Consider the following 26,477-nt stretch of genomic DNA (forward strand, 5'->3'; position numbering starts at 1 on the left):
ATTTAAGCATGCTTCAGGGGTCGTTTCACTTTCTCTTCCAGCCCTGAAACAGTTACTTCATTGTCATAAGAGCTCATCGTAGGAGACGTTGTGAGATCCTCTTCTTTCTCTTCATCCTCTTCCTCTTCTCGGCTTGTCATGTTGGTCATTGAGTGTTCCTCGACTATTCTTAGCTCATTTATATCGGACGATGAGGAGTGGGAGGAGTCTTGTTCATCAGAATCCTTGTTTGTTTCATGCAGAGCCCTGTCTCTTTCCGTTTTGTTCGGATGGCTAATGTTACACCTTTATAGATTCTATACCCACATTATCCGTCATCATCTTAAACAGATTATCAACAACTGAAATACTTTAGCATGTGGTACCAGTTGAGGTACCAGCTTCACCACAGCATCTTTATGCAAATGAGTCACTGAAAAACAGAGGTCTATTCTCTGAGTGTATGTGTGTGTGTGTGTGTGTGTGTGTGTGTGTGTGTGTGTGAGACTAGGGGTGTAGGTCATGAGCTGGGGGTAGAAGGTCAGATAAGTTATAGTGCACGGCACTCTGTGAGAGTGAGAGAACCAGAGATTAAGATCAAAGTTGTAATGAAGTTATTTAAAAACATAATTAAACATATTGGTTAATTTTGATGGGTGATTGACAGGTAGATGGGGGTCGAAGGGGTCGGTACAGTCCTGTATACCTCTCTCTGATGCTGTTTAAAAATAATCAAATTTATTTACGAAGTACAATCAAAGTTCATAATATGCTTTACACAGGGTTGCCAACTCTCAAGCATTGAGCGTGAGACACACACATTTGACCGTCTTCACACGCTCTCACGCCACACTTCCGATATCTCACGCAAAAAAAAAATCTAGTTTATTTACCTCTGATCCATATCTACGTTCACCCCCCCCCCCCCCCCCCCCCGCTCAACAACCCCCCACTCAACAATGTACGTTCACCACCCTGGTGAGGACTTTTAATCGCGGCACCTGGAATTGACAGAGTTCGGTCAAATAAAACCAAACATCTCAGCAATTGCACTATATCTGAATATTGAGTAAGATATTGATAAACAGAGCAGTTCCACTAATCCACAGGCTGTGAACAAGGCCAGCAGAGGGCGCCACTCCCTTGGACAAAGCAAGGCGCAGAACAGCGTAGTTGTAGTCATCTCCCCCTGTCAGTGCTGCCTCGATGGTGAGGATCACCTCTGACCCAGGCTTAACATTGGTCGGGGAAGTGAGGTACACAGTACCATTGGCAACACCATCGCCCCCTGCTGTCAGGGAGCTGGGAAAGGTCATGTTGTATTGGAGGTTGTTTCTGGCAGTGATGGTGTAATTCTGCCAACCGCTCCTTGTTGCCACAGTGAACGGAAGTGTGAACAATGTCCCAGGAGCCCAGGTATCATTTCCTAAAGCCTGAGAGAAGGAAAGTAAAGAACACAGATATTTGTGTCATTAGGGGAGTAAAGAACACAGATTTTTCGTTTCATTATGGGAATAAATAACACAGATCTTTTGTGTCATTAGGGGAACATGACTTTTGTGTCATGTGTCATTATCAAGTGAAACAGTGAACTTCAGAATTCAAGGTTTTGACTCACAGTGACAGTAATGTTGGAGGTTCTGTAAAGGCCAGAGGACTGCCTCTGGAACATGGTACTACTTGAGATCAATGAAGAGTTGGTGTATCCTATGACACGGACATAAAACTCTCCCGAAGGCACTGTGCTCACTGTCACCAAATAGTCTCCATTGCCAACATCCTGCAGAACGCTTGTGTGGACTGTGGAGTTTGATGCCTCAACCAGGGACACATCTGTAGGCTTCACCTCACCCGAACCGAAAATGGAGAGCAAGAAAGTGATGTTTCCATCTACCGAAGGAGGGAGAGGGAGAGACATACAGAGAGAGAGATACATACACACAGAGAGAGAGAGAGGGAGAGACATACACAGAGAGAGAGGGAGAGACAATTAAAAATGTTTTGTTATGTTTTTTTAATCGGATTTGTATTGGAGACTAAAGTGTTGCTGTAAAAGCCACAATAGGTAATTCCTGAATTACTCCTGAAATGTTCCTATATCCAGACACCTAGAGAACTCCTGAAATACTCATATATCCTGACATCTAGATAACTCCTGAAATACTCATATATCCTGACATCTAGAGAACTCCTGACTTACTCCTATATCCTGATGTCTACTACTATAAGAGGCCTTGAACTAATATGGAAATAGGAAACTGCTGGTTCTCCTGGGACACAACAAATGGTACAGATGTGAGTGATGACATCACAGTAGGCTGGTCCCAGAGCACATGGGACACGCCCACTCACCGACACACATCCACAGTGCCACTCCCTCGCTCCCAGTCCCCCACATACTGACACGCCCCTCATTATCACCTGCACCTGTTCTCTTACTTTCTTCCTTAAATACCGTTCAGTGTTGTGTATTCAAGCACCGAGACAGCCAGCCTGCTACACGCCCTGAGTGCGTCTCCTAAGGACTCTCTTTGCTTTGCTAAAGTTCACTACTATTTTAGCTCTTAAACGCCGTGAGCCCTTAGCGCAGTGTTTATTGCTCCATTTTGTTCACTGGTGAGCTGTAGTGCTTGTTGTCTTCTGCGGTTATGGACATTAAAGACCTAACAACTCCCATCTCGCCTCCTGCTTCCTCCGTCACAGTGGACTCACCAGCTGTAGGTCTGCTGTTCAACACCGTGTAGCCTGGGTGAGGATTCTGGAATACTGTCACAAAATTAAACTGGAAGTCTATTGCACTTTGACCTGGAAGCAGAAAATGAATATAATTGATCGTCAGTACATCCATAAAATTAGAAGAGCAGTTATATATTATATACACTCACTAGGGGTGGGTGATATGGGAAAACAATTGTATCACGATTTTTTTCATAATATCACGATTTCGATTTTTTATCACGATCTTCCATCCAAAAAAAAATAAAAAAATTGGGGCTACAAAGCTTTCTTTTTAAGCAGATTTAAATGAATGATATTGCAATTTTCCATGTGCAAACATTGTAAACAAAAAATGTAAACAACACACTTGACACTGTTTGTCACATAGGGCTACGCCCCCCTCTCCTAGCTGTCACTCTGGTTTTCCGGTTCCTCGTGTCTGTTGTTCCCTGCTCCTTGAGACTGCCTTGTTGTGTGTTTCTATGGTTTGTCTTCACCTGTTTCCATAGTTGCCAGGTTCACGGTTTTCACGCCAAATTGGGCTTGTTTGAAAATCCAGCCGCGGGTAAAAATTCTGGGTTCGCGGAGTGCGGTTCATTGGGCTACTTTTGAGTTGGGCCACCATGGGGGTTACAAGTCAACACAAAGAATCGATCGCGATATAATACTTAATTTGTCTCCATTTTAAACACTCGCCACCCCCCCCCCCCCCCCCCCCCCCTTCAACTACTTTGGGCTTTGGGCTAGTTTAGGCTGCTGAAGGGCGGGTTTTACACTGACTTTGTGCGGGATATTTTTTTAGGACCTGGCAACCCTGCCTGTTTCTAGTCTAGTTCAATGTATTTATAGTCCCTGTGTCTCCCATGTCGGTATCGGTTAATTTGTGCTACTTACCTGTTTGTTCTCTTGCCTCGTTCGTGCTCTAGTGGATTTAACTGTTTCTGTTTAGTCTTCATCGTAAGTACGTTCAGCCTAGTCTTTGTTTCCCCTGCCTTGTTTTGTTCTTTGTGCCACCATGCCCGTTTATGTTTCATGTTCGGACTGCCTACCTGTTATGACTCCTGCCCGGTATTACGACTCTGCCTTTGGAATTCCCTTCAATAAATCTCGCTCTCCTCAGCGTTTGTGTCCGCCTCCCTGCTCTGCGTCACGCAGTTCGTTACACTGTTAAAGTGCACTATTGCACTAAATATTTCACAGCACGTTAAACTTAAAGTTAAATATTTATACATATAGTTGAAATGATTCGATATAATTCGCTTTTTATCACATTATTTAATGGTGGTTTATTTTCAAAACGCCCAATCTTAACGTCTTCACGTTCTCTCATGTTTCGTCCTGGAATTACAAGAGGCTCATATTTGTTAACGTAATACAAGAGAGTCAGTCAGACAGATATTTGTTGTGAAAGAAGTAGTTTCAATTTCAAGCATTTTCAAGTAGGCTACTTAGCCTAAATTCCAGCACATTTCAAACCTGAAACACAAAGCAACATTAAAATTCGTCAGGTAAATGTTCCTTCCCCTGTTTTTGAGGGATGTTTCTTTATACTACCACACATTGTTCGCGCGAGGTGTGGCGGAGTCGCGCACTATGGTCAATTGTGAGGCGGCTGCCCACATAGTTTCACTTTCGGCACATTACTTGGGATGCCTACGTGTCAAGTGATTGAATAAATTTGTTGTACTGGCATCGGACGTATTCACGTGTTCTTTGCACACTTTACATATCGCTGTAGTTTGGTCTTGGTCAGTGGAAGAAAATCCGAATCAATTTCAGATTACAGAGGTGGATTTCCTCTTGTTTACCAGCTCCTCGGTTTGGCTTTCAGCCATTGTTGTCCACGCAGTTTTTAGTTTTTACAAACACAACATGGAGGCGTGGAAGACACACAGTTCGCTGTGATTGGTCAGTCCTACGCCCTACATCTGCCGCATCGGTGGGAACCAGCATAAAAAAGTCATTGCACTGATTGGCAAAGGCGATCTACATGGTTTCTCTAATTTGGTAGATCGCCTGCGATTCTCCACTCGTCATCGCCATTCACGATTTTATATTGTCATATCGTGCACCCCTAACACTCCCACACACACACACAACACAACACAAACAACCTAATGTGAGAAGAAAAATTCAGAGAATTTAAAACTCAACATCTACTGGACCAATGTTTCTCAGTCCTTGAGGCCCAACAGACAGTTCCACATTTTTGATAATGTGTTGTCAAGGCAACTGAGATGTCTATCACTTTGGGAAGACCTTGGACAGAGCAAAGCTGTGGAACTGTCAAGAGGTCCCTCATGAATCGGTCACAAAACACTGAAGACTACGATTGAAACATCTAGCAGCTCAGTGTTCCAACAACTGCTGTCAGAACTACAGATTGAGTACATAACAAATGCTACAGCAAAGGGACACTAGAACACAGATTAGAGGGGAGCCAAGACCCAATGAGTTCATGCACCAAGCCCAACAACAATGAGGCACATCTGAAACTGCAGAACACCAGATGCTCACACTACCAGGATGAAGTGATTACTTGAAAGACAGCTGGAAGACGTAAATGCAACACTAGAGGTGAGCTGTGACCATCACAGTGACCAAAAATCTGATATATACCACAGCAACAGTGATTCATGAGATGCCTGGATACAAGATGAACATCATCAAGGGTCTTCTGTGGAGAAAGAGGTTGGAAACCAAGATAATTGCAACATGTAGAGCAGTTAGACTGCAGAATGGCAGAAGGCACCTGAAGCCATCACAGCTGTCCTTAGAGGAAGCCTTGTACCCTTGGCTGTACCCTTGAAGAAGTACAAAAGAATTTAGAGGAGGATGCCCAAGAAACTGGACACCTGTGAATAGCTGGAGAGCTCCAGGTCCTGACATGGTCCATACCTTCAGACTGCATTCCATGAGTACCTGGCTGCGCAAATTAACTAGCTGCTAACAGATCGATCCAGTCCTGGATTATTAGCTGACATCTTGATCCTGAAGTATCAAGGGTGAAGACAAACCCCTGCACAGTACATACCATCGGCAAATAGTGGAAGTGGCTGATATAGAAAAATAACTAGAAAAAGGTGGTTTGAAAGGCAGGAGGCACTACTCATGACAGCACATGAACAAGCTCTGTTCAATGATACCCCTGAAACAATCAAACACATAACAGTGGGATACAAAATGCTAGCAAGCATAGTAATAGTAAAGAGAAGCATCTGTGCCAAATATGCACAAGTATGTGATCCATGGTCAGAGTGGTATACACCCACAAAAATCCTGGAGAACAACTAAGCTGTGCTGTGTGACTGGCTAATTAACCGGACATAGTAACGATAGACAAATAGCAGATGAGGGCTGTAGTGATAGATGTAGCGATCCCAGGTGATAGAACATCAGGAAAAAGTCAAGGGCTTAAAGAAAAGCTAGTAAAGATGGGGAAGGTGAAGGAAACAACGGCCCTCATAGGGGCTGTGATCCTGGGAGAAAGGCTCCAGCAGATCACAGGAACATCATCAAACATCTACATCCAGAAAAGTGCTGTCATGGGAACAGCTGAGATACTACACAGGAGACTCAAGCTCCTTGGCTTCTGGTAGAGGACCCAAGCTTCAAGGAAAAAGACCAGGGGACAGTGAGATGGGAATTTCATGTTATTTATACAAAGATTCCACCTCCTATAACATTTCATATATACTGTCATAAGAGATGTAGATATATTCAAAGGTTTGGTGAAGTACACAAAGTTTCTATATCCAAACACGTCTGCACACAAAAGTCCTGTAAATACATACAGTGCTGATACACAAACAAAGATTTTAAATCTGTCACTGAATGCCCATGAAAGGTGAATTTTAACTTGTACCAATAACTTTGATAGTGTAGGACTGAGATGAGTTGAAGTAGATGAACCACCGTCCTGCTTGGCTGGAGTTCTTGAGTTGCACTATGTAGATGTTTCCGATAGTGAGAATCACACCCAGGGAACCGTAGATCTCCTGACTCTTCTGGGACTGTCCTGTAAACGGAGGAGAACCCAACTGTAGTTACACAGCACACATTACTGCATCAGCACATGGATTTATCTGCTGTTCTTCAAACTTTCACTGATCATCAGTTTAGTAGCCAGTACCTGATGTGTGAAAACATTTCATAAAAATGCACTATTGTGCATTCATGACCTTTTTAGGAAAGTGTGCTACAAAGAATAAGAATAAACCAGATAACCAGAGGGAGAAGTGATGGTGAAATTTGTTGAATTTGCCCTTATGTAGAATTGCAAGTTTGTGACAGAGGAGTCCACCACAAAGGAAAACGATTCTTCTCTGCCAGGGTTCCTCACAACCTGAAATATATTCACCTGAGAAAACAAAAGCAGGTTATTGTTAATGATCTGCTATTATTTATTACTACATATCACAAAGGCACCGAGAGGTTAGTTCAACTGTATATACAGGTGAGTGTGACTGTAATACCTTCAGTGAACATGTATATTTTTTTTCTTGCATTATTCTATAAGAAGAGCTAAAATAAAAAGATTGTAGCTGAAATATAAAATGGGCTTGTGATTCACACTGCACAGTAGAATTAATGTTCCAGTAAACCCAGTAATGTTCCAGTAAATCCAGTAATGTTCCAGTAAACCCAGTAATGTTCCAGTAAATCCAATAATGTTCCAGTAAACCCAGTAATGTTCCAGTCTACTCAAAGCTCATGTAGCCATGGTTACTGCTGCACTGTTTCCTTCTAAATCCATTTTATTATATCATAGATGGCTGCTTTTAAAAACACACTAAACGTTTCATAAACCACTTTTGTATATCAGTACGATTACCAGGGCAGAAATGGTGGAGTTGGACACGAAGGTGGTGACGTTGGTCAGCAGATCTTTGGTGAGCACCATGACTTGTCCTCCAGAGGCCAAAGCCAAGTCCTCATAGAGCTGGTTCACTGGATTCAAGAGGCCAGTGTTGCTCAAAGCATTGGTCAGCATAACGTTCACCTGATGTCCAATGAAAGCAGCTGAAGTTTATGATGCACATGTAGAGGGTTAAAAACTGTTAAGGTGATTATTTTAGGGTCCTTTAAGCATCAATAAATTGCAAAAGGTTCCGGTTTGTGGCAATCATCCATCCACAATCATACACTCACACTCATACTCATCCACTCACAATCATCCACCCACACTCATCCACTCACACTCATTCAGTGTGTTTGTATTTTGGTTATCGGTGTATATATGATGTGTGTAAATATCATACCTAAACCTCTACAGAGCTCATCTATGTCCCCATCCCCTTCTGTTTACCATCTCTTTTTTTATTCCAACCAGGGCCAACGTTACATTATTCACCTGATTTCAATATCATAGATGTTTTTAGTGATCTGATGGAGCTGTTGGTTATGATTGAAGATGAACACTCACTGTGAACTTCATGCTCTCAATCAGTGCAAGAACGGTGCTTTTCAACTCGACATCTTTCGCTTCTGCATTGGTGAATAGAAAGATCTCAGACCCTGCAGGTGCTGCTGCTAGAGCCAGCTGGGTGACACAGATACAGACAATCAGACACACAGACGAACCATCAGACACACAGACGAACCATCAGACACGTAGACAAACCAATAAGACACACAGACAAACAACCAAACACAGACAATCAACCAGACACACATGCAGACAGATATGGACAGACCATCAGACACACAGACGAACCATCAGACTCACAAGCAGACAGATACGGACAGACCATCAGACACAGACAAACCATCAGACTCACAGACAAATCATCAGACAGACAGACACAGATGAACCATCAGACACACAGATGAACCATCAGACACGCATGCAGACACACAGACAGACCATCAGACACACAGACAGTCTGACAGAGACTGACAGACCAACCATACTCAAGCTCATGTTAGACTTGCTTACAAGGGACTTTCAGAACCATTACAGTCCCACTCTATTTAATTCCACATTCCACAATAACTTTAAATAAACCAATTTACAAAATCGCCCTTTTAATATTTGTTGGCTACCTCATTTTTATTTTTATATTTTCAGTTTCAACTATGTCATTAAACTAGGAGTCTCCCCTGATGTAATGAATGACATTTACCCAGAGTCCAGAAAGACTCATTTCAGACCTGTTTCCTCCTCCGCTGGCTGAGAGAGCATTGATCGTTTTATTGAAATCACCAAAGTCTGTTGTTTGTGTCAATGGTCCAAAACCTGTAAGAGCATCAACTTACAGAGTCATTAACATTCTTTTTAATACTCTAAACAGCAGGTCAACATCTCAGTTTCAGGTTCAGTACTACAACCCCTATCTAACCTAATCACAAATAGTGTAGAGCAGGGGTCACCAACGTGGTGCCCGCGGGCACCATGTTGCCCGCGAGGACGTTACGAGTTGCCCGCGGACCTGTTCTAAAAATAGCTCACTATAGTGCTATGCACCAATGAGCTGCATCCTTTTTTTTTTCCGCTACTATTAGAGATTGTCTGCAGTTGCTAGCGGTCTTTCCGCTTAGCAATTGACACTCAACGCCCCCCCCCCCCCCCCCCCCACCCGCTCAACAACTTTCGTTTGCACCCCCCCCCCCCCCCCCCCCCACTCAACAACTCTAGTTCGCCGCCATCCCCACCATCCCCACGAAACAACTTTCGTTCGAAAGTGTGTATCAATCTGGTAGCCCTCCACAATATTTGGTATCCAAGAAGTAGCTCCCAGTTTCAAAAAGGTTGGTGACCCCTGGTGAAGAGAGAGTAGCCAGAGATACTGTAATGCAGGGGTGCCCAATATGACGATTGCGATCGACCAGTAGATCGCGAAGGAACTGTGGGTAGATCGCATTCAAAAGTTGGAGATGAATGACAGGCTTTTTTGATTCATCTGCACTGACTGTAGCCAATCTGGCGTCTGAACTTCTGACTACCTAAGCATGTGCGTTAAACCACGCTAACTTGTTCAGTTACCTTGCTGCATAGCTAACCTCCAATTTATTTAAACTAAATACAACAAAGGGTATAAAAATGAGTGCCGTAGCTGGTCCGAGTAAGAAACCTAAAACCAAAGCATCATTTTCGGACTGTTCAAGCATAATTTCGGGTAGTCACTTAATTGTTAAGCACAAGAAGTCCTCCAAAGACAGAGAGATGATAAAAGAGGCATCTGTTGAAGCCGCTACTTCCTTGTTCCGAGACTTTAAAAACAAATCGGAAATACTATCTTCAATCAAAGCTCTCCAGCTATTGAGGAATACAGTTACAATTACAAGTATCGCTACAATTAGTGATTCTTTGAAATACTCTATAAAAAAATTAATAAAATACTTTATTTATCCTAAAAGGAAAAGGAAAGAAAGAATACACAATATTTCACAGTAATAATAACTTAAATAATGATAATATAGGATAAATATATTTGTTTTGCATATATTTGTTTTTTATTGTAGGTAGATCACTTTTATTTGGTCAATTTATAAGTAGCTCGCAAGCTGAAAAGGTGTGGGCACCCCTGCTGTAATGTAAGGGGAGGGTCTCTGAAGTGGTGTCACCCGAGTCCACACCCTGAACCATCAGTTGAGATGATCAGGGTGTGTACATTATATAATATTTGAGGCTAATTGCATTACAAAACAGAGAGGTCATATGTGGCCACTAGCTAACTGTGTCATAACAAGCAACTTTCAGTTCAAATAGCAAGTACCATAGTTTTATTTTTGAAAGCAGCATTGAGTGTTTCATGGAACTGAAATGGATATGATTGAGATGATCATGAATTCTGAACCGTTGACATTGCTTGCTCTCTCTCTATATGGCTGACACTAACCCCACCACCCAGAACCATATCTCATAACCTACCCCATCACCACCCAGAACCATACCTCATAACCTACCCCGTCACCACCCAGAACCATACCTCATAAACTACCCCGTCACCACCCAGAACCATACCTCATAACCTACCCTGTAACCACCCAGAACCATACCTCATAAACTACCCCATCACCACCCAGAACCATACCTCATAACCCACCCCGTCACCACCCAGAACCATACCTCATAAACTACCCCGTCACCACCCAGAACCATACCTCATAACCCAGCCTGTCACCACCCAGAACCACACCTCATACCTCATAACCCACCCCATCATTATCCGTCATCCCCACTTGGGTCATAACCCCAACCATCTTTCCTCACCTGTGTAATTGAATGGGACAAGGATGTAGGATGAAGGTTCCTTCGTGGTGCCCTGCCTGCTGTCAATGATGAAGGCAGTCAGACGTTGGACTTCACTGATAATATCTGCTGTACTCACTGAGGTGACAATCACGAAACAAAGGCCTGAGGATGACGGAAAGATGCCCATCAGTCTGCCATATAAAACACAAGAAGAAGAGACAGTGCATGAGTGTCTAAACCGATTTAAATCTAAACTAGTGTTCTTTATCTCCAACTTTCACCTGGAACTTAAACAACAATTGCCAGTTTTACTGGTCCAGTATCCTGTAATCAACTAAACGCAACAGTTAAACCTTGTTTTGCACCCGTAATGTTTCCTCATGTACCTCAGAAATTCTTTGTCTCCTGATGTCTCTCTAATGTCCTGCAGCAGGTCCTTTGTGGCTGCTATGGCAACATCTGCTGCCACAAAATGGAGGCTGCCATGTGGGGAGCTGGTGCTGTCCTTGTTGATGCCGCCTTTGGGCTCCACAAAACTCGTTCTGTCAAACGTCCCTCCATGGCTGCACTTTCCTAGTGAATTTCATTCAGTTAGGAAAATATGTACATCTGGCAGTAGTAATTGTAATTGTGCATACTTAAATGATGAACATGTAGTGATGACCATCACGTGGACTCCTGTCAGGCTCATTATACCCGTCTGTCCTATTATATCCGTGCCTATGCTCTTGAATTTCGTACCATCACAACTGGGAGTGGATGGAATGAGCCGGCTCCTAAAAATGTCTACCACAATGGTCTTAATCCTGAGATTCTCACTGAACTAGCTTGTCGAGATGAGAAATAAACTCTAGATCAACTTATTGCTGTCAATCCGTCTTGATCAACTGCTCAGCCGGTCAGTAAGCGCTGTGCATCTGTACCAGTTTTTTCTGCTCACCGAGAATCTGCCGCCAGTTCCCCTCCCTGACTCAGCCCATCAGCTGAACCGATGCAGTGTGATTCTGGTCGTCTGTCGCCCGAGGAACGTCTGCATCATCTTCATGAAGGGCTATGCTTATACTGGGGAGGTTCGGGTCATGTTAGGCATGACTGTGGACGGCGTCCACTACGTAATCAAGCATCTACCCCTGGCCAGTGGTGAGTGTTCCCACAAAGGGGTTAGTTTCCAAATCTTTTTTGATTCCTGTTGTGGTTTACTGCCGAACTGCTTCGCTTGTTGTTTCAACCCTGATTGATTCCGGGGCCAAAGAGAACTTCATTTTCAAACCAATCATAGACCAGCTTGGCATAGAAGTGGAGTCCCTGCCCAACTCTATTCCGTGCTTTGGATGGGTTACTGGTTGGAGGTGAACCCATATCTCACGTCACAGTACCTGTTGGACTGCAGACTAGTTTTCTGCATTTCAAAGACCTGCCCATGTTAGTGCTCCCTACGGATTTTTCTATTATTTTAGGCCTGCTGTGGCTAGAGAAACATAACCCGTTCATTTCTTGGACTGAGCGTGAACTCTTGTATTGGTCCGCCTTCTGTCTGTCACAGTGTTTTTAAAAATGCCTCTGAGTATTCGCTTTACATCCGTTTAGATTGCTCAGTCCCATAAACAATCAGTTATACCGGAGGTATACACAGACCTCAGTGAGGTGTTCAGTAAAGTTCAAGCCACTAAGTTGCCTCCACACAGAACCTATGATTGTGCTATAGAGCTCATAGATGGTGTTTCTCTGCCAAAATCCCCCATTTATCCTCTTAATCAGGAGGAGCAGAAGGCTTTGGGGGACTACATTGATGAAGCTTTTGCTCAGGGCTTTATTCGCCCGTCCCAAACCCCTGTTGCTTACGGATTCTTTTTTGTAAAGAAAAAGGATGATGGTTTGCAGCCATGTATCGACTATCGGGTACTAAACAATGCCACCAAGAAATTTGCTTACCCGCTACCGCTAATTCCAGCAGCATTGGAGCAACTTAGGGATGCACATAAACTCGACCTCAGGAGTGCATACAATTTAATACGTATCAGATGAATAATACATATTCTCATTTGGGCAAAAATAGCGCAAAACTCCCTAGTTAATTCTACCTCAAAGATCAGTCCATTCCAGTGTATACTAGTTTACCAACCACCCTTGGCTCCCTGGACAGCCATAACATCCGGGGTCCCTGTGGTGGATGGGAGGTCTGGGAGGAAACACATCAAAACATCTCAAATGCCCTGTCCCATTATAAGGAGCAGGCGCACAGGCGAAGGACAGATACACCCTCTTTCTATCCTGGTGATTGGGTCTGGCTCTCGACTAGGGATCTCAGGTTTGAGGAGGGATGCAGAAAGCTCCAACCAGGTATATCGGTCCGTTTCCTATAACTGAAATAATTAATTAAATTACTTTTCGGTTGGAGTTGCCTCTTAATTTCCGCATTGCTACCTCGTTTCAGGTTGCTGGATGATGTTCCACCTGCTTACAAAGCACTACAGAACACTACAGTACCCAGAACATTGCAGAGGATCACATGACTCCTCAGCATTCGGACTTACCAGTCTATTAATTGAATTCACCTGTCACACACCCCATATATTTTGTGAATATTCAGTCATTGCTTGCTGAGTATTGCAGAGATCTCTTCAGAGCGTTAGTCTGTCTAGATTTATTTTCATCCTTGCTCTCCTGTTGATTTCATTCATCTTTTGTTTGGTGCTCTAGTGTTTGGTCTCTGTCTGTCGTTGCTGATCTGAACTGTTTCTCAGTCCTGTTTTTGGTAAGTCTCTTTGTAATAAATCCTGTCCTCCCACATCTGTGAGTGTCTGCTACTCTGTCTGATTGTGACACTCCACAATCCTGGTGTTTGAGAGGTAGCAGGAGAGGCAGGGCCTGTGTCTTTCTCCCGTCATGCACAGACAGGATTAAACTGTGGGTATTGTCGTTATTTCGCTGCATTGTTTTGTTGTTGATTCCTATAGGCAATGCTACCGGACAGCTAAGTTTACAGTAAGTGGGGTGTGGCATAATTCACCATGGAGCGGGTTACTAACGTGGTTTAGCACATCCCTGTGATTGACGTACTAAAAGGGTCTTCTGTTTCTGTATTGGTGAAAGAACTGTGTGCCAATAAAAAGTGTCATATAGAGTTATACCCGAGAGAGATACCCAAGAGATATACCTGAGAGAGATACCTGAGAGAGATACCCAAGAGATATACCTGAGAGCTTCTACCTGGGTTATGTTGTGGTTTTCATCTTAATCCCTTCATAGTTTGTTTACATTACAGTATTGAATCAACAGCTTATCATAATTTATATATTTTGACTAGTCATAAAGTATTAATCAAATATCTAATATTAATTACTATATGTTTTGCTTACATTATATTAAGGATTAAGTTGCTTGTTAGTAAGAATGACTGTGTACGTGCTTGTGTGCCACTTCCAATACTCCATGCGTTTGCAGTAGGCTAAAATGGGATGTGTGAGAGGAGGCTCACTGTGACCTTATGTGGTGAGGCCAGGTAGTAAGACCTCGCTTCCAGAATAGAGACAGCTGTAGGTTGAACAATGGAATGTGCAGCTCCTATGTTTAGGAAGGAAAGCATATATAATGGTGAAGAGAGCAGACAGCTTCAGAGCTGCACATGGGGTGACATGATTAGGTAATGTGAGCTCTCCAGAGATCTCTGTATTAATTAATAGGCCTATGTGTATTTTTTTAATAAAAGGCTAAAGACAAGACTGGTAATGTTTTCTTTTGCAATCAACGAACACGCTGCGCTAAGGTAAGAAGGTTAAGCGCAACATTTTGGTGAGCCCCGACGTGATTGCAAAATAATTTGGAACTTTTTTCTTTTCATCTAATGACTGACAGTTTGACCGTGCCGGCACAACAATAGTGGTAAAGCAGAACCTGTTAAAACAAATCTGCAAAATTTGAATTGCAACTAAATTGTGGTGAACTGACAGTACTTGGATGATTCTAAATTAAATCCAGTCTTGTCTGAAAAGGTATAAGTATACTATGGAAAATGGGTTTGAGTCCCATAAAGGTGATTTTAGGGTTCGAGTCCCTACCGGCAAAATGAAAGCTAACAAGTTTTTGTGTAATAATGAAAACTAACAAGTTTTTATTTAAGGTTTATTCCGTGGTGTGGCGACCGATCCGTTCCTTTGACGAGAGGAACGAGACCTACGCAAGTTTGAGTCTTGCGAGCTGGGTATTGATATTAACCTTTGGATCTTAAGGAGTCCATAAATTAATATTATTTCGATAAAGCAAAAAGCCGGATAATGCACCTGAATTGATTGAGGATGGTAAAACCTCACGGTGTCAGAACGGAACTCTCGTTCTATATTTAGAACTTCCGGGTGAGTATCTGTTTTTATCAACGTATGTAACTGGTGAGGAAAATGCAAGTTTTATAAATGGTTTTAAGTAGAATTAATGTTGGTTTTAAGGGTATGGAGTACCTTAGTGGAACAGATGAGTGTGACTAGTAAAGTGATTATACTATTGAAGAATATCATAAGCAGTGTGATATTTGAAGGGCTGGCTGTTATGTGACAGTATGGGTGACCAACACAGAATCGTGTGTCCTCAGATGTAATTAATTGATCAAAATAAAACATTAGAGTCTCGTATGTAATATGTGACTCCTCCCTCATTTGTATTTAATTTATTCAGGTTTCCCCTTTGGTTTGGTCCTGCATATATTTAGTATCAGCTGTACCTTGTGTCTTTGGCGATTACGTTGAGTATTCATTTGCATAGTAAGTAAGGCGTGCTGTGAGTCATTTTGTATAATTAAGTCTATTGCATCTGTTTCTGTTCCATGCATTGCTTGCATATTGTATATAAGTTCTCCTTGGTCGGTAAAGCTTAGTGATCGTGCGTGGTTATTTTCTCGTCCTGAGATTACTTGTGTTTTACTTCTGAGTTAAATTTCTCAATTTCGCACCCTCCCCTAGTCTCAGACTATACTTTGTAGGTTCATATATTGTCATTGTTTAAGTGTTGAATATGTTTCAGGCCAACCCATAGTCTAAAACTATACTTTAGGGATCATAAAACAAGTCCGGTTGTTAATAAGTTCGTGTGTCGTTTATTGTGTTGAATAAGTTGGGTTCGCTATGCTGACGGTCTTTGTTATACTTTAAATGGTTGCTGGGTGTTAATGTTTGTTAATATGTACGCTCTAAGGTCCTTTTATTTTGAAGGATGATGTGTGGGCGTTCATTTTCCTGATTCTGATTCAATAAATACCGGAAGTTGTTATTGCGTATGTTGGGGTTATAATAAAAAGTTCCCAGTCGCAAACTAGACTGATGTCCCTCGGTTATTTCCCACAGGAAGAGAAGTTCGATGTAGACCTGGAGATGCATGCATAGCTGCTGCGTACACATACCTGCTAACACTGGGTTTGTCCTGTTAATGACAGTTGTTTCTCTGTATCCCATATATATATTGGCTATAAGTCATCGGATAAATTTCTTCCTTCGTTGTTTAACAAATAGCATAGTATGTGCTTTGTCTGAGGTGTTCTAGTTTTGATTGTAAGTGGGTGTATTTAATTTCCTCATAATTTCTTATATCTTAACGCTAGGTTATGTCATTTAGTATTGAAATCAGGATTGTTTGTACACAGTATGGGTTTTGTCTCTCCTCTGTATTTAGTAACCAGTAATCAATCTTAGTTGAACGTCTAGAGAAATGCCTCAGCGCGCACCTGTTGCGTAGGGACAGTGTGCCCAGACAAGCGAGCAAAAAGTAAAATTTCATTCGTGTATTTGCCTCCGCCTCTTAACCGAGAATTGTTACATCATCGCAAAATAGACCAACTGGCTAAAGTGCACACGTTTAACTCGCAAAATTATCAAACGCGGAGAAGATTTAGCTCTGTGACACATGTACAAATACTGTTTGCTGGGGGTTGTTCATAACCAACTAGAATGAGCGGGGTCTACACAGCAGATATTCAGGAAGATACACCACCACCGTATGAGTTAAACTCGGTAATGCCCACTAACTAAGTTATCCAGGAATTAATGTAAAAACAGGAATCGTACAAATAGAAAAAAAATCGACGACGTGGAGTTTAAAACGCGCGAGTTACCCTTGACACTGAATATTAGTATTTAAGGCTAAAAAAAAAAAAAAAAAAAAGGAACGCATGCCGTGGGGTGAAGTGTAAACTGCATTTTAAAAGAGACTTGGATGGAGTGGTTATAAATAGCACACACACAGCGAAGTGACTTGACTGAGGTAGACATGTCAGTGAAACGGTGAGGTATTTGGATAGCTAAAACTGGACAAGCTGACAGCAGCTAGAGAGCTTGGCTCTGGCAGACTTGTGGTGTTAAGTATTATAATAATAAAGATAAATACGTGAAATCGTTTACACTGAGGGCCTTAAAAAGATAATCTAGGAAAGTAGCTTTTTGAATTATAATCAATGTTTCTATGTTTTTCTAATTTTGGAATAGGTCTGTATGTTGTCAGTTTAATATGAGAAACCTGATGCCAGTTAAAGTGACTAGGATAGCACCTTTCAAACATACATGCAACTCAAAGTGTTTTATAGAATAGACAAAAAAGAAAAATGTTAAAAGAAATTAAAAATAAAAAGAAATCAAACATAATAAAAGAATGTAATAGAGTGACAAATTATAAAATAATATTGCAATAAAGAAAGTAAGATGGCAATTAGAATAAAGTTGGAGTTTCTTAATTAAAAGCAGATCTAAACAGGAAGGTGTTGAGACTCTTCTTGAAGCTGGGCAGAGATAAAATGTCTCTGAGCAAGCTGTTGCAATCTAAAAGATCTCAGAGCACAGGGGATCCGCCCTAGAGACCTCAATATGTCCCCTAAGTGTATTATTTTATGCAGTAGTATTAACAGTTTGGGTTTAACCTAAATTTTAGAGGAAGGGGTTTTGGGAAGGGGCAAGGAAGGTCACAGTGATCCTGGCAACTTCGTTGTGGCAGGTGGGGTGGATGTTCTCTTTGTGTTCAGGAGAGTCATTGGGCGAAAGAGAGTCCCCACAGAACCGTAGGATGAAGGAGGGCCAGAGGTCAGAGGTCCAGCACCAAACCCTTCTGCAGTACCAGGGCAATGGCGGGGCCCTGATGAGAACTCGGACAGCAAAGCTACGGCAAACCCTATGTTGTCCCTCACTGGCGGTACTCAAAGACTATCATTTCTGGCTGGAGAATATCAAAGTCTGCACAGAACTGTTCAAATGACTGTACAATGTGGCCAGCAGGCCACTAAACACAGGTTCCTGAGATCAAAGACTGCACCTGTTAACCTGTGAAAGAGACATTACAAATGCACTGTTCACAGACAGCGGACACCTGATGCACCTGAAGTCCACAGACTGGCCTCCACGGTTGCTATCTACAGGGGTTTCCTGAAGTCTCACTCATGAGCCGCGAGGGGCGTCCACTCCCAGTTCATTTCCTGGAAGCCAGATCACTTTGATTGAACCTTTGTCCTGCCACCCGACCCATTTCATGTTATTTTGTCTTATGACATAGGAGGGGATCCAATTCATGGGAGGAATTTGAAGAACAGCTACAGGATCAAGTAAACTAGGTTACTGGGGCCTGAGGGGCGGCAACCCTGCAAAGCTGAGACATGCGCAACAGTGCTGGTAGATAATGGGAGATTCCGCCACTCCACAAATCTAATTATCTTCACACCATGGTCACATGGTAAGGAGTAGGTAAACATGATAGGAAACCAGTACAACAAGGCATCGGGTAACAACTAACTTTCTGAGTGTGAGCTAATTTAAATCTTGTAATAACTAGTGTATTAAAATAACTTCATTTGACTAGTATTTTCCATCTCAAAGAAGGACTTATTTTAAGTTTAAGGACTTAAAGTTTAATTTATTAAACAAAAACAGACATTGGCATAGGCTGTGGACTTAGCAAATTACTGATTAAAACTTATTACTCTTTTTAGAAGTTTCTGAAATACATTCCTGAATGATATTTCAGTAAAGGGGGAGATACACCTGTTAGAAAACACCATGCACACAGCATGAAGCAGAGGTTGTACGTACAGAGTGACAAGATAACAAAAGGGGGTAAGCTGAGAGACAGAGGCAAATAGGAGCACATTAGATGGTTTGCAAGGCAGACCACAGGACCTAGAGCTATGTAAAGTACAGGAAAATTGACCCCAGAGAAAAAATTTAAGAAATAGAGTACTTAAATAAAATTTTATTATTAAAATAAAATAGCATTGCTGAGTAAATATGGTAAGAAATAAGGAACTCTGGAAAGGACCAAATGGGAAACTAATTATATAGAATCTATTGATCAATCCAGTGTTAACTGAGGCACACAGGGTAGCATGTGGGTAGAAATAAATGAAGCAAAATTTTGGTTAACTGATGGTACCTATACTGACGTAATAGCAGACTGGACAGAGTAATGTGATATTTGAAATATGCATAACAGCTGTCATGCTTTAAGGAAAGGTCTGAGTAGGCTCCCTGGACCAAAGGAGCTAAGATAGGATATGATAATTCTTTGTTAATCACTCAGTGGGGAAATTTGCATTGTTACAGCAGCAGAGAATTGTGTAAGGAAATACACATATGTAAGACTATGTACAAATGCAATGAATATAGGAGATGAAGTTTAGATTGACTACATGGGTATGGAAATACCAATACGGGGATTAAGCTATTTGTTAGTGGCTGAGGATAAATTCTCAGGTTGGGTAGAAGCATTTCCACCAGGGCAGATGACTCGAGGTCAGTCTGCAGAATGTTGATAAAAATTACTGGATACTGCACCATTGTATACTAAATTAAGTATGCTCAGATAATGAGATGCACTTTACTAGCTAGGAGCTAAAATTTGTGGAACAAAATTTGGGTTTGAGACACAAATGTGGGTTGGTTTATCATTCTCAATCTCAGGCTAAAAATGGAGATTATAAATGGTAAGTATAATGGTAAAGGTAAAGGTATGTGCACAAAGGTATTTATATGGTTGGCCAGAAGATCTTCAGTGAATTTTGTTGCAGGATTCACTTCGTTTGAGCTCATGACAGTGAGAAGTTTTCGGGGGTCCCCCAATGCGCTTGCGAAACCTGACAGGTACACTCGGGGTCGTACAAGGAAGGTTACAGTGAACTAAAAAAGTAATTTGTGAAGCTTATTCTGTCCAGGTACCAGGAGAGGAGTTAGAACCAACGGACCTGCCGGTAACCAAATGGGTCCTGCTTAAGGTCATCAAAAGAAAGTGGTCAGAGCCCAGGTGGACCAGTCCATTCAAGGTCACTAAAGAGAACATCACACTGTCCGATTAAAGGGCAAAGGAGAAACGTGGTACCACCTCAGCCGGTACTGAGCATCAGAACCAGCGCGCCGAGATACGGAGCTCTCAAACGACAGGTCAAAATAACACCTGAGAGCGGAGGTTCAACAATCAGGTAGTCCACCCTGACCTCCTTCGCGGGATAAGAAGATAATCTTGCCTCCAACAGGGCAGAAGAAAAGATGATGCTGCAGTAAAAGTTTTGTGATGTATTTGGATGTTCAGTAATATTGTCTAATGTTGTTTTACAGGCCTTGTATAACATTGTTTTTGTCTATATGTTTTTGTATTATCATTGAAAGTAGTAGCAATGTGATTGTTAGTATTTAACAACATGTTAAAGGACCTTACAGGGGACTGCCCCCTGTGCATATGGATCCATGGTGGGTCAAGGCCAATATTGTTGTAATAGTAGCTGCATAATTGAGATCCCTTGGAGAGTTTCACATAAAGCTTTAGGAGTTGATAATCATACTACCGGCCGGCTGGGACGGCCATTTAGCAATAATAAAGTTCACAGGTAAGCATTAATTTTCAGAGAGACGCACATCCTACCAAGAACCTAATTATTCTATCAATAGAATTGGGATGTTTTCATTTGGAGTACTGGCACATCTCTAGTACAGGTCGTGTACTGTATATCTAGTAATAGGAGTGGGCCAATTGGGTTAAGACCCCTTAGGCCTAATTAGGATAAACATAGTATGGTTTAGACCTGCCCCAACACTGGGACCATCACTGGAAAATACGTCAGAAATTAAGATATAAGGCATTCATGGATCAGATTATACTAAATGGACACGACAGCAGATAATTGAATTGACTGTCTTATTATGTCTGTGTTAACTTCTGTGGGAATACTTTTGACTTATGATTACAGGTGAATGTTGTTGTCCAATGTAGAAGAAGCTTAGTTGGAAGCTTAATCAGCAGTAAGATTGAGAAGCAGGAACCACAAAGGTGTTTGGGTATGATGTCATAGTTGGAGTCAGAAGATGAAAAGGTAGTTTTGGATTAACTTAAAGTTTGATCTATTTAGAGATCAAAAAGGGGGAATTGTTGTGGTTTTCATCTTAATCCCTTCATAGTTTGTTTACATTACAGTATTGAATCAACAGCTTATCATAATTTATATATTTTGACTAGTCATAAAGTATTAATCAAATCTCTAATATTAATTACTATATGTTTTGCTTACATTATATTAAGGATTAAGTTGCTTGTTAGTAAGAATGACTGTGTACGTGCTTGTGTGCCACTTCCAATACTCCATGCGTTTGCAGTAGGCTAAAAATGGGATGTGTGAGAGGAGGCTCACTGTGACCTTATGTGGTAAGGCCAGGTAGTAAGACCTCGCTTCCAGAATAGAGACAGCTGTAGGTTGAACAATGGAATGTGCAGTTCCTATGTTTAGGAAGGAAAGCATATATAATGGTGAAGAGAGCAGACAGCTTCAGAGCTGCACATGGGGTGACATGATTAGGTAATGTGAGCTCTCCAGAGATCTCTGTATTAATTAATAGGCCTATGTGTATTTTTTAATAAAAGGCTAAAGACAAGACTGGTAATGTTTTCTTTTGCAATCAACGAACACGCTGCGCTAAGGTAAGAAGGTTAAGCGCAACAGTTACCAACTAGTCTGTTGGCAAAACACTGTTAAAGACTCAACAACACAATCTCTCTTAGAGCTCCTTGTAAAGACAGCTGAGCAGCTGTAGCAAATCAGGCTTGAATGGCTTGTTGGCTCCCTCTGGGCGGTCAGGTGCTGGAGCCCTTACAATACACAGACAGCAGATTAATACCTTTGGGTTTGTAGGAGCGAAGAACACTGAAATATCCTGAGGTGAGTGTGTTCTGGTCGATGACTGTCTGCAGAATGTTGTTTGTGCAGTTGTCTCCACAACTGTTGCATGTCTCAGTGTTCACATCTGAATCAACCAAGAAATAATTGTCGTTCATATTGGCTCATGTAAACACAAACACAGTTGATAATGCATGATGGGTACTCTATTGATACCTGCAATATTTCCAATAGGTGTGTTTGGTTTAATAAGGTTTGGGTTTGGTGATCTGTTGCCCAGTTCTATCCAGTTACTGTGACTGTAGAAATCCTTCAAAAGAAAGTAATGTCAGTCATACATACAAACACATTAGATCATTTCCCCCCAGTGCTGCTCCCGCCTTGCGTGTGTTGTGTAGATGTGTTGTGTAGACGTGTTGTGTAGATGTGTTGTGTAGATGTGTTGTGTAGATGTGTTGTGTAGATGTGTCGTGGCACCTGTAGCGTGTGCAGCGTTTTCCCTAGTTTCCGTCTTGCTGTGTTATAGTTCTTCAGCAGAAGTGATGCCTTCACTGTGGCCACTCCATCTGTGATGAGTTTCTGTGCTTGCACAAAGCTCTCATCATCAAAATGGTACTCTGGATCGAAGATGTGCCTTCCATCAACCAAAGCGTTATTTAGAGTTATGGTTACAATGGCAAATGTTAATGAGCTGGCAGATTTTCGGGATTGGCATGCTTCCGCTACCGACACTGGAGTGAGGACGTTGGGCTGCACAGAAACATCTCCACATATCAGAACTCTGACAAACGTGTGACTCGTATGACAAAAGATGATTCCTAGTCATGAACAACTGTTCTATTGTTAGGAGACAGAGCATCTAGAATCATAACTGGATTCACAACCATCTCAGACACATTGCTGATGACTGAGGTCTTATCTGGAAAACAATCCTAGCAGTGCAGAAAATGTAACTCAAAATCAGGTCTTCAGTACACTCATCAGTGGCTAGATCAGTATGTAGAATGGTAAGAATTTCGAAGGTGTTAACATTGAGTGCAACTCAATTGAGACGCAGACTTGCAACTACTTGTTGACATGAAAATTAGTTTCATGCAGATATGAAAATGTGATTTATACTATAATATGTACTGTGTGTATTGTTCCACCACTGTTCCACACTAGAGTACGCTCTGCAGTATCTTCACTGTGTGTACTGTTCCACACTAGAGTACGCTCTGCAGTATCTTCACTGTGTGTACTGTTCCACACTAGAGTACGCTCTGCAGTATCTTCACTGTGTGTACTGTTCCACACTAGAGTACGCTCTGCAGTATCTTCACTGTGTGTACTGTTCCACACTAGAGTACGCTCTGCAGTATCTTCACTGTGTGTACTGTTCCACACTAGAGTACGCTCTGCAGTATCTTCACTGCTGTCTCACCTGAACAAAGGTTCCTCCTTGTTGCGTGATGAAGGATGAACAGACCTCAGCTGATTTCTGTAAGATGGCCGCCACTGTGATATCGTGGTGGGTTTTTGAAGATGATGAAATGATAGTGAACGCTTGCACACTGGCATGGATGATGAAGAGGAGCAGAAGCAGTTTGGTGCAGATGAGTCGTGAGGACATTTTCATGCTACCTGAAAGTTCACCAGGAATGGGAGAAAAGCATATGGTTATACACACACACACACACACATACACACACACACACACACACACACACACATACACACACACACACACACACACACACACACACACACACACACACACACACACACACACACACACACACACTCTAAATGCATGAAACATATTAGGGTACCTACACATTGCACCTACAGGAGCCTTTATAACATCTCATTGTAAATTCATTTTATGTGGTTGAACTCTGTGCTACCCAGTCAAGTTCCTCCACACCAGCTCAACCAAACATGTGTTTAAATCCTTGATTTGTGCACTGGGACACAGTCATGCTGGAACAGAAAGCTGCCCAGAATGTCTTAGTATGCTGATGTATTAAGATTAAGATTAAGATGCATTAAGATTTCAGTGAAACTATAAAGTCTAGACTGACATGATCCCTCCTCCACCAAACTACAGTCAGCACAGTGCAGTCAGGCAGGTCAGGTCCTCCTGGCAAGACCTAGACCCAGACTTAGACTCGGACCCAGATCCAGACTCTGACCCGGACCTAAACTCAGACCTAGACTCGGACCTCAAATTCTGTGAGCTCTCTACAATGAGTCATTCTGTCATAAGACTAGACTGGTTATGTGCAGGATTTCATACACCTGTAGCAGTGAAACTGAATGAAATACCTGAATTCAGTAATCACATTGTGTGTCCTCATATTTTGTTCATTTAGTGTATATTGAAAAATTCTTATGGCAAAGTAATTTTAATCACTAATCCACTATTTATTTATATATTTCTCCCAACTCCTTATGATCAAATAATTACAGTTTTTTTGAAAGATAAGTTTCTTACCTGCTCATGGACAGCTTTGTTGTGTTTAGATTGAATTTTATTTTTAATTGTAATTTTATCATCAGAAATAACAGCAAAAACAGAATTAAAAAGAATTTAAAAAGAAATGAATTAAAAAGAAATGAGAAAAGTCTGGTGAAAGGTTCCATTAACAGTAGTTTTCTTCAGCTGTAATAGTCTAAGATTACTAGACCTGTACTGAAACAGGAGGTATGTGTGGATGGTTTAGCGGGTTTTGTTCATGTAATTTACACATACTTTTACTTTCACTTCAGTGCTATACTTGATCAGCACGCAGGGGACAGAGACGTCCTGCAGCACAGGTGACACCACCACTTCCTGTGTGTGTGGACACTCTCACTCCCACACACTGTCCCTAGAGCAGGGCTATTCAACTATATTTTTCTGCGGGCCAGATTTGGCAGAGAGCTCTGACCTGTGGGCCAGACAATTATCAGACCTATACCAATACTATACTATACTATACCAATACTGTCATAGTGGATGTAAAGTGTTAGCGAACGTAAATTGTTGACGGGTGGTGAAGTTCTGGATTCCATCTTGAGAACTGGATTTTCTGATTGTGTGGTGTTTTGTTCCTGAGTGTTAGTTACTTGGAGTGTTGTTTTTTGCCTGAACAGAGTCTAGACTGAACAGAGTCTAGAGACCACTTGACTGAACACTAACAAAGGTGTAAGGTGTCCACCTCTAAGACACTCCAGACATCAAACTGGGTGTGAAGATTCAGTACAGAATAAAGAACAGATACAGAAAGACTTTATTGTCATACATTGTACTAGTATAAGGCACTAAATATTTCCATGGGGCCCAGTGTTAAAGCACCGGGAGCCCCGAGTAGCCGGTACATCTAAGACACGCCGGCGGAAGGGAGTGCAGGAGCAAGAGATAAGTGTGACCGCCTCTCATGAATGCTGGAAGAAGAAAAAAAATAAAATTATAAAGTGTAGTGTAGTTTCAAGTTTATCAAGTTTTAAAATCTGACCATAAAGGGACTGGAAGCCTATATGTACAACTAAAGGGTAAATATACTTGTTAAAATGATGAATTACTGTGTAAATGAAAACCAACCGTGGTGTATTGAGACATGAATGAATATGAGAAATAAGTTGGAAATAAAATGTTTCAAACATGAAACATGAAAGGGTGAACCCCTAAAGTGGTCAGCAGGACAGTGTATTTCCAAAGGGCTGGGTGTGTACACCTTCCTTACAGGACAGCACAGTGAGACCTTCCTTACAGGAGGACAGTACTGTGCATTTTCTATTTTTGTTTTGTGTTATGCTAAATTTCATTCAACAGCAAAACAATAATTCTCTTTAACTAACTCAGCCATGATGAAAGTGCGTGTGGAAAAGCATCGCTGTGTGGATTCTGGAACTGTGCCAGTCATTTATATACTTCTGGTTTGTGATCCTCCATAAACATTTTATAAAATAGAGAAGTCTTTTATGCCAAGGAAACTTTCAGTTTCTATGACCTCTTTAGGAAAAGGCAGTCAGACATGAACAGTGAGATTCCTTTCTCCATTTTCAGCCATCAACCTGCCAGCCTACACTTTCAGCATTTAGCAGACATCTTTAATCAATTATCAGTGTAAGAATCATGGGAACGTGAACACCTTGATCTGCCTGTCTAAACCAGATGAACTACAGGAGCAGGTTCTGCTCAGAGCTCAGTGGGAAAAGCACTGACAGGAGGAGTGTAAAATCTACATAACTGGTAGCCGAGGAGGAACACCAGCTCTAGCTAGAATGTGCTCACATGATTGTTTGACTCCTGCTTTAAAGTGAAATTTATTTACACAACACTTTTTACAACATATGTTGTCACAAAGCAGTAGGGCTGCACGATTAATCGTATTTTTATTGTTATCGCGATGTGAAGTTTCACGATAAACACATCGAAAGAGCCACGATAACTCCTTGAATAACAGCAAACTCAAATTGCATTATCCTCGTCCAGCA

At 41.7% G+C, this 26,477-nt stretch overlaps 1 protein-coding gene across 2 annotated transcripts in view; it reads right to left on the reverse strand.

Moving 5' to 3' along the window:
* Positions 1-963: 963 nt before the first annotated feature.
* Positions 964-26,477, reverse strand: part of LOC143487674 (von Willebrand factor A domain-containing protein 7-like) — a 65,209-nt gene continuing 39,695 nt past the window's right edge. Inside the window, exons 1-15 of one of the 2 annotated variants that reach the window (XM_076986735.1) lie at positions 24,493-24,716; positions 23,440-23,639; positions 22,494-22,650; positions 22,233-22,326; positions 22,018-22,143; positions 11,281-11,467; positions 10,913-11,085; positions 8,823-8,935; positions 8,123-8,239; positions 7,532-7,699; positions 6,925-7,057; positions 6,563-6,715; positions 2,692-2,784; positions 1,598-1,869; positions 964-1,412 (exon numbers count right to left, since the gene is read on the reverse strand). In XM_076986735.1, coding sequence (XP_076842850.1) covers positions 1,032-1,412; positions 1,598-1,869; positions 2,692-2,784; positions 6,563-6,715; positions 6,925-7,057; positions 7,532-7,699; positions 8,123-8,239; positions 8,823-8,935; positions 10,913-11,085; positions 11,281-11,467; positions 22,018-22,143; positions 22,233-22,326; positions 22,494-22,650; positions 23,440-23,576 — 2,304 coding nt within the window. In that variant the 5' untranslated portion in view covers positions 23,577-23,639; positions 24,493-24,716 and the 3' untranslated portion in view covers positions 964-1,031. Of the gene's footprint in view, positions 1,413-1,597; positions 1,870-2,691; positions 2,785-6,562; positions 6,716-6,924; positions 7,058-7,531; positions 7,700-8,122; positions 8,240-8,822; positions 8,936-10,912; positions 11,086-11,280; positions 11,468-22,017; positions 22,144-22,232; positions 22,327-22,493; positions 22,651-23,439; positions 23,640-24,492; positions 24,717-26,477 lie in introns of those variants that run through there. The other variant, XM_076986734.1, reaches the window with a different exon arrangement.

Source organism: Brachyhypopomus gauderio, unplaced genomic scaffold (assembly GCF_052324685.1).
Source record: "Brachyhypopomus gauderio isolate BG-103 unplaced genomic scaffold, BGAUD_0.2 sc49, whole genome shotgun sequence".
Lineage (NCBI taxonomy): Eukaryota > Metazoa > Chordata > Actinopteri > Gymnotiformes > Hypopomidae > Brachyhypopomus > Brachyhypopomus gauderio.